Here is an 8,784-nt window from a genome sequence, read left to right on the forward strand (position 1 = left end):
ATCATACTTTTAGATCTAGAAGAATGGTCCTATCTCAGCAGACAATCATAAAACGGTTGCAAAACTGTTGAGTCTGCTGAACGCAGCCATTGGTTACCGCATCGCATTTTGCCGCGCGGCAAGTGTTTCCGCGTCCAGTGTGCAGGAGCCATAATAAACAACGAAGATAGAATGACAGAAATAGCGCTATTAGCGTCTTCCCGAACGCACCAATAGACGCAAGTACTTACGCGACATCTCGTGGACGGTGGCCGGTGGCGTCGATCGTCGTTTCGCAAGGCTTCGTCATTCGTTGAGTCGTTTACCACCGTTGTCACTGTTTTAATTCGTATTTACGAGATCACGCACGGTAAGTAGAAAAAACACACCACCGTAATCCGAAGTCTTATCGTCAATGAAAAAGCGATCCGTTTGCGAAACGCGCGAAATAATGTACCGCATTTATCCGTTTGTCGACAGAATTCCGTATTTTCGTTGCAATTATATCCCAGTATAACCGTCGCGGTGCTAAATTATCCTTGAAACGCGCGTGTTCTCATCTCAGCAGTGCGTGGCGGGAGATAAATCTAAGCTCTATCTCAATAAATTGCGAATATATCGCGGATAATCGTCGTCCCATCGGTGACCTCCGATATTCTTTAATTGTCCCGATTCCACGCGGTATCCATGGGCGACCGGTCCATTTTCGGCGGCATTGTCCGAGGCGGCGGCCATTACGCGAACGTTTTTCCGGCAAAATCGTTCATCTTGAAGCGGTATTTTGCGCCGGTAATATACTCGCGTTTACGTTTACTTGTCACGTTATTTATGAGAAACGAGTCCTATAGTCTCGAGATGTAATGTTAATTTGATCAATTTTTATTTTTATCGCTAATTTTTAGTCAGGTTTCGTGTTGTGATCCTTGAACAAGTAAACTCGTTTCGTTGAATAATTTTGTTTTAATTAAAATTGAAATTAGGCAACTTAATTGAAATTCGTTTATGAACATATTGCGGTTTTTATATTCTTATATACTTGTTATTGGCTGAACAGTTTGTTATATCTTTATAGATTTTTTGCTTGATTATTATATCTTACATATTTTAATAATAGGCTATGATATATATAATGGAAAATATATTTGAAAGAATTAAAGGAAGGATTTTATTCGTAACATAATTTCTTTTTATCTGAATAAATTTGATTTTCTAATTAATGATAGAAATATTTCCCATAATTTGCATTATTGCAAATTTTAATTTTTCCAGAAAACCTACCAAAGTGATCAAGATACAATGGCGGATAACGATGATCTTTTGGATTATGAAGACGAAGAACAGACTGAGCAGGTAGTCGATGGAAGCGGAGATGTTCCATCAAAGAAGGAAGTCAAGGGTACATATGTCTCTATCCACAGCAGTGGATTTAGAGATTTCCTTTTGAAGCCAGAAATTCTTCGTGCTATTGTCGACTGTGGTTTTGAACATCCATCTGAAGGTGAACAATTGTTTCATTATAATAAGTCTCCATTTTATTTTTATCTTCATTTTTATATATTATATAATGATGAATATATGATTCGTTAATGCTAGATAGGGACAACTGAAATTTCATGATCGAATCGGACGTTTCTGATGTATCTATATATTTTTTTATTTTAACTTTGCGCAATATTTTAATGTTATATTAACAATATATAAATAATGTTTACAGTGCAACACGAATGTATTCCTCAAGCAGTTCTTGGCATGGATATACTGTGCCAAGCAAAATCGGGTATGGGAAAAACGGCTGTATTTGTATTAGCTACTCTTCAGCAGTTGGAATTAGCAGAGAACCAAGTCTATGTCCTAGTAATGTGTCACACTCGAGAATTGGCTTTTCAAATCAGTAAAGAATATGAGAGGTTCAGCAAATACATGCCACATGTGAAAGTAAGTTCCATTTTGATTGTGTATAAATTATGTACAAATAAGTAGGATAATATTGTGCAACTTTTAAGAGTCTTTTTAAAAAGTTTTATATTGTTACACACATGAACAAATTATAAAATATTTTACATTTACGTTAAACAATTTTTATATAACGTAGCACTGAATTTGAATATAATATATTTATATCTTCTAATGAATATTGAATTTTCTATACTAAAAAATATCAAGGGAAGGGGTGAATTGTCTCACAGCCGTCTATATTTTATCTGTATTTTTTGAATACACAATGATGAATCCAATTTATTATAGATAGGGACAACTGAAATTTCGTGATTGAGATAAATATTTCTGATATATCTATCTCTTCCTAATCTTATAAGGTTTATACTTTTGATTTTTAATAAAATTCTTTTTGTTAGGTTGGCGTATTCTTCGGTGGTTTACCTATTCAGAAAGATGAAGAGATGTTGAAGACTGTGTGTCCTCATATTGTTGTCGGCACCCCTGGTCGTATTCTTGCTCTTGTACGGAATAAGAAATTGAATCTAAAACACCTGAAACATTTCATTCTTGACGAATGCGACAAGATGCTTGAATTATTAGGTGCGTCATAAACAACTAACGTAATTTATTTAAAATTTATTAAAAAGAATCTACATGATGTGTGAAAAAGTCTTAATTTATTATGATGACTATTTTTTCCATCACCCACGTAACTGAGCGATTCTTTAAAATTTATTTTACTTTTAACATCGCATTTTAAATAATAAATAATTAATTTATGCTACATTGTTACAGATATGCGCCGGGACGTACAGGAAATATTCAGAAGCACACCGCACAGCAAACAAGTCATGATGTTCAGTGCCACGCTGTCCAAGGAGATACGTCCTGTCTGCAAAAAATTCATGCAAGATGTAATTACACAATCTTCCTCCTCACTTCGATCTACAATTGCTCCTGCCTCGTTGGCATATTCATGTCCAGGACAAAGCTCAAGCCACACTATAAATATCAATGTCGGCGCATCCGCGGGTTAGGCGCTTAGACGCCGCTTTGAAGAAATGAATACCAAGTTCGAAAAAAATGAATCTCGTTCGATATCTTTCGATAAACGGCACAATCATATGCTCGACACTCATGTCCAACATAATATCTCGCTGCTCCTCCCGATTCTGATTCCAAGTCTAAACTCGGTGTCTGATGTGTCATCATCTGCATATACATGTGAAGGGGAAGCATACACCTATTTGTCTAAAATCGAGTCAACCGACACGATGTTTGAAACATCCGAGTTAGAGTTCCAATCGATAGTAAAGTCCTTTAATTAGTTGCTACGCATTTAAGGGACAACACATAAAGATAACAATACGTTCAGGGAATATATCGAGGGGGGAAAAACAGATAGGGATATGAAATATTTCTTATGGGTAATCGTCAGGAGGAATTAGAATAGAATTAGACTCTGTATGCAATTATGGGTGGGGGGCTAAGAAGACTTCAAGACAACCTGAAGACAGAAGAGCACAAGAAAGAAGATGCAAGAGGATACTCAGGGGAATGATTAGGATTAGTTAGGGAAAAGAAATATGAAAGCGTAGCATAGCTCTATTGTATTCGCGTTCGTCCAATCGCAAATTAAAAGCTTTACATTAAAGTTTTCTTGTCTCGGTGCAAAGATTTCGATTGCGATCGTGGTTTTGTAGTACGAGTGAAGTCAACAAGAATGCAAGTGCCGTGCATGAATCGAGCAATTTCATGTTGTAAAAGCCGTAAAGTCACATGAAAGCTAAATCACGCGAATCTTCGTGTATCTGTAAATTGCGCTCTTTATTTCGTACGAGTGACGCAAATCGGGTCGCGGCTTAGCGGATACCGGAAGTGAAAAGCTGAGCGTCTATGCCAACCAGAGTCGATTCTGGGCATCTTAATGTGCCAGAAATTTGGGAGAAGAGATTTTGGCATCGAGTGGCCAGCGGATGTGACCGAACGTTCTGTCATGAGTGCGCCTTCTTAAGTTCAGTTGGGACAAACTGCTGAGTTTTCGTTGTTGGCGCTATCCAGAGATGAAAGTCGCCGGACCGTATGTAATTTGTATGACTAACCTCGATCGATGATTACGTTTATTCTCTGCAACTGAAATGCGAGAGTCTCTTGCCGTGACTTTCTATATTTACACGGATATATACGGTAACTTAGCGAACCTAATGCTGTTTCTTCCAAGGAAGAAAAAGATACATATTTGGTAGTACATTTACAAGAAAAAAAAAAGAATGGTTTGGCTTTGTCTTTTTTGTGTCGCTTAAAGATTCTGTATTTTAAAAAACTTTCATTTTTGCAAACGCTGTAGTTGTATCAAGGGATATTATTTTAGTTTGTTTTACTTGTATTTTTGTACAGATGTCTCTTTATCGTGCGTCCAATCGCATGATTTTTAGACAGCGAAAACGAGTACATCGAGACTGCAGACACAGCCGCAAATTCCTACGGCCTGAGAATTATACATAGGCACTGTATAATTTGTTTTATGGATTTGTATATTTTATGAAATAACGTTCTTTGTGCAGCCCATGGAGGTCTATGTCGATGACGAGGCGAAGCTCACTTTGAACGGTCTCCAGCAACATTACGTTAAATTGAAGGAGAACGAGAAGAACAAGAAGTTGTTTGAACTACTTGATGTTCTTGAGTTTAATCAGGTTTGTTTGCTAACTAGGACAATCTGCAGTGGATATCCATTTTTTTCTTATTGTGGAGAATCTTTATATGATGCAATACTTTTTCTTATTTCCTATGATGACTATTTTATCACTACTCACCAATTCTGATGAAGATTCTTCCAAGTATTTATTTTTAAGAGTGATTTATACGTTTAAACAAGTTAACATTTTAAGATATTAAATTAAAAATGTTTCTTCTTCAGATATACCAGTTGTATTATCAATACTATTTACCTTTTAATGATTGCTTTGTATAGGTTGTCATATTTGTGAAGTCTGTACAAAGATGTATGGCTTTAGCACAACTTTTAACGGAACAGAATTTCCCTGCGATTGGGATTCATCGGGGCATGACGCAAGAGGAGCGGTTATCCAGATATCAACAGTTCAAAGATTTTCAGAAAGTAAGTAGGCTCTGTGCACTAAGTTCTTCAAATCGAATCAAATTATATGCAAGATATGATTTAAAACGAGTAATATTTTCAGCGTATTTTGGTGGCGACAAACCTGTTTGGACGTGGAATGGATATAGAACGTGTGAATATTGTATTCAATTATGATATGCCAGAAGACTCCGATACATATTTGCATAGAGTTGCGCGTGCTGGTCGTTTTGGTACAAAGGTAATAAATTCTGGCTGTTTATGATGAATTCAACTTCGTAGTAATTTTCCACATCAAATGTTTAAATATGATTTTATATGTATAATTACAACATTTTAAAATCTGTAATAGAATTCACTATTATATTATGCTGATAAAATCAAAACAAAAACCAAGTATTTAACATTGACTTATTGGCAATTAATTTGAATTGCAAAGTTATTTTGAAATATTTGCAATATAATCGCTTTTACTAATTAGGCATATGATTTTTTCATTTAAAAATATTTTGCAGGGTCTTGCCATTACATTAGTAAGCGATGAAAGCGACGCGAAGATATTGAATGATGTTCAAGAAAGGTTTGACGTAAATATTACAGAATTACCGGACGAAATCGACCTCGCTTCATACAGTAAGTTTAACTTATCAAAAATTTAATTATTTTTGTCCAAAAGTCTTATATTAAAAAAGTATATTAATCCGTTTTTTTTTTTTTTTTTTTTTACTTACAGTTGAGGGACGATGAATTACAATGCACTAAGTCATCATAGTATCTTTTAAGGCACATAATTTAAGTAAGTAAGACATTTGTTTAGTTGATATGAAACAATATTAAATATTAATTAATATTTAGAACTGCATTTAAATAATTAGTTTTTTGCTTGTAGTAACTTCTTATTCCACGTATTCATAACATAAGGATGGGCACCAAATAATAATTACAAATATACAAAAGAAAATGTAATTGCATTCACTGCAAAAAACATGTTTTATATAAGTTTATCGGCTATTTTCAATGATATCGAACAATAGGTATGATCGGTTGACGTAATCTCTATAACCATCGCTATACTTTGGTCAATAAACTACTATTGGTAAAGATGTACATTACATGTCTTATTTATTAGAAAGTAAGGATGTTATGTATAGTAGATATATTTCAGAATATAGTCGTTACATAATCCTGTAAGACTATGAATGACCAAAATAAAAACTTCCTTTTATAAATACAAATTTATTTCCTACAGTAGATGATAATTTTCCTATTAGTATAAAGGTAACAATTGAAACTAAAAAAATTCATTAATTTTAATTTCATCATGATTAACTAAAATTAAAACAAGATAGATTTCATCGTTTATACAAATATTAATGTATTATATTATAATTACTTACAAAATTAATTGTTCAGAAGTCTACAGAATTGTAATTTTCATAGATCATCTTTATTTTTACAACAATAAACTATAATAGTATTGATTTTTTTTGCAATTAATGCAATTTGCGACAAAAAATTAAATGGGAAAACTATAATTTTTAAACGTATTGCTAATAAAGAAAATATTCACTACAGTTTATGTTATTGTAAAATGTATTGTAACTTGCGGTCTCGCGCAAAGGAACACTGTAGTGTCGCTGCGCTTGTCAGCGCAGAGACATTTACCGTGTCTCCTGATATGTACAATTAAGTACAATATTCACACGAGCAATGCGTCTTTGTAGTTTGATATAAATTAGGATATTAAGTTTACATATACAAGAGATTATATGAAACAAAGAATCGGATAGTGACGAATCTTCGCAAAAGAAAATTAATATTTTCAAGTATTTGCGTAGAATTATGTAATTGAAGTAAAATAAAAATAATATTTGGTCTCATTTAGGTCTTGGTTTATTTTGTGATTTATTTCCAACTTGTGTACTACCCCCACGACCCAATGGTGCTGGACCTCTTCCTCCTCTGCCAAAGGTACCTATAAGGCATGTTGAACAAATGGTGAATAAATTGCTTTAAAGATTTTCACCAGATTGTTGATAATTGTCTTCTATAGAATATGAAAACAATTTCATTTACTTCCTTTGAAGCTTAGTTTTCAAAAACCCTTCATTTTAAATGTTTCAAGTTATGGAGAAATTATCAACATTTTCATTGAGGAAAAAAAAATTCTCAATAATTGACAGTTCAAAAAAAGTACATTCAGAGAGATATGTCTTGTGTATGGAGGGTTAATATTTTATAAAGAAAGATTATTACCTCTTCCACCGCCACGTCCTCTTTGATTCTGGCCTCGACCCTTCATTTCGCCGCGTCCCCTCGATTTCATTTGTATATCTTCTTTTACCATGTCTATTACTTCATCTGGGATTCTCAGATACTTTATCGTGCTGCCTCTTATATAGCATTCAGGCATTCTCCAGAATTTGTCACCGTCCTAATACAATTGTCAGATTCTAATGAGTTGAATATTTATAGCTTAACTCTAGAGTTAATTGATTATAAATTAAAAACATTTCTGATTAAAAAATTAGAAAAATAAAGTAGATATATACAAATACTAACATATACTAGGTACTGATACTAAATGCTTTAAAACTAAATGTCTAGTATATACCGGTAAGTTTTATTCGATTTTAGTTTTTATTATAAAAGAATTGATTAAAACTCATTCGGACAAGATTATTTTGTTTCGTTTATTTCATAGATTCGTTTAAACTTAAGCTCAATTAAACAAATAAGAAGTCTTTCCTAAAATCAGCATGCATACAATAACATTCTTACCCTTGACGTACATATAACCTCTCTGAGGTTTATGTTCATCCAGTTATCGCAGCTGACCAAATGACCGTTGTAGGTTTCCCCATTTTTCAGCTCCACCAACTGCAATAAAATACTTAGTTGGATTATTAATATAGTAATATACAAGGCCTCTTTAATCATTCTTCTTCAAGAGATATTATGCACAAATCCAGGACTTACCATGGGGTGATTTTGCGCTGTTTTTAGCAAAGTCAAAGGTAACTGAAAAGAATTAAATAATATGTATTAAAAGAACGAGGGGGTCTCTTAATTAGAATGAGAATAACATACTTACCATTATTATAATTGATTAAAACCCACTTCTCAACGTAGGTTATGCGTCAACAGTCTATCAGATTTGAAAATAATTGTCTGCGAGCGCCAACTATTGGCGAGATTTTCCTCCAACGAGTTGTATGTGATGCTCGACCTTTAAAAAAATATGAATAAAATAATTGCAAGAGGCGGCTTCATAAATTGTTCAAATTAAACCAGTGCTGGGATTTACTTGCACATTTTTGCACATTTTTCAGCTTGGTCCCCTTTACCATGATGACGTCCTGTGATACTATTATGACTTAATTATGACTCCGTGTTTTACCTGGGTTCATATTTGTCGATGTCATATATCGAAATCCTACCCAGACAGCACAGAGTATTTATGATAAATATTTATTAATATTCATTTTTTGAAATGTTATAGATATTTCATACATATTTTATATAAAGCTTTTTTCGAAATATTATTAAAATATAGATTAAATATTTTATGCAATATTTATGATAAATATAAATAAATATTTCTAATAACTCGCACGGAATGCAAGAGATCCGGGTTCGACTCTCGGCCGAGGCATTATTTTTCGCAATAAATTTTATTACAGTTTTTAAGTTGGGGAATTTGGGGGGATTATTAATATTTTCAGATTTGATTGCGTTGAAAGTCCGACAACCATATCGGCACGCAA

The 8,784-nt window shown here is 33.6% G+C and overlaps 2 protein-coding genes across 4 annotated transcripts; one reads left to right on the forward strand and one right to left on the reverse strand.

Annotated features, from left to right (window-relative positions):
• The first annotated feature begins 255 nt into the window (after positions 1 to 255).
• Positions 256 to 6,124, forward strand: Hel25E (ATP-dependent RNA helicase 25E). 3 transcript variants are annotated; one of them, XM_018452421.1, is made up of 11 exons: positions 603 to 768; positions 1,249 to 1,477; positions 1,694 to 1,914; positions 2,334 to 2,517; positions 2,713 to 2,831; positions 4,482 to 4,613; positions 4,892 to 5,038; positions 5,121 to 5,258; positions 5,533 to 5,650; positions 5,751 to 5,813; positions 5,907 to 6,124. In XM_018452421.1, exons 1-10 carry the CDS (start codon positions 667 to 669, stop codon positions 5,762 to 5,764), a joined length of 1,404 nt encoding a protein of 467 aa, XP_018307923.1. In that variant the 5' UTR covers positions 603 to 666; the 3' UTR covers positions 5,765 to 5,813; positions 5,907 to 6,124. The 3 variants fall into 3 exon arrangements, with proteins under 3 accessions (XP_018307925.1, XP_018307922.1, XP_018307923.1); XM_018452423.1 differs by lacking the exons at positions 603 to 768; positions 5,751 to 5,813; positions 5,907 to 6,124 and adding an exon at positions 256 to 349 and having other exon boundaries at positions 5,533 to 5,676; XM_018452420.1 differs by lacking the exons at positions 5,751 to 5,813; positions 5,907 to 6,124 and having other exon boundaries at positions 554 to 768; positions 5,533 to 5,676.
• A 479-nt stretch (positions 6,125 to 6,603) lies between these two features.
• On the reverse strand, positions 6,604 to 8,246 carry LOC108725413 (U6 snRNA-associated Sm-like protein LSm4). Its single transcript, XM_018452432.1, has 5 exons — positions 8,112 to 8,246; positions 7,997 to 8,038; positions 7,799 to 7,897; positions 7,274 to 7,451; positions 6,604 to 6,992 (listed from the first exon to the last, which is right to left on the reverse strand). The coding sequence occupies exons 1-5, from the start codon at positions 8,112 to 8,114 to the stop codon at positions 6,895 to 6,897; spliced, it is 420 nt and encodes a 139-aa protein (XP_018307934.1). The 5' UTR covers positions 8,115 to 8,246; the 3' UTR covers positions 6,604 to 6,894.
• Positions 8,247 to 8,784: the final 538 nt, after the last annotated feature.

The sequence above is a fragment of the Mycetomoellerius zeteki genome, unplaced genomic scaffold, assembly GCF_001594055.1.
Source record: "Mycetomoellerius zeteki isolate Tzet28-1 unplaced genomic scaffold, Tzet1.0 scaffold345, whole genome shotgun sequence".
Classification (NCBI taxonomy): Eukaryota; Metazoa; Arthropoda; class Insecta; order Hymenoptera; family Formicidae; genus Mycetomoellerius; species Mycetomoellerius zeteki.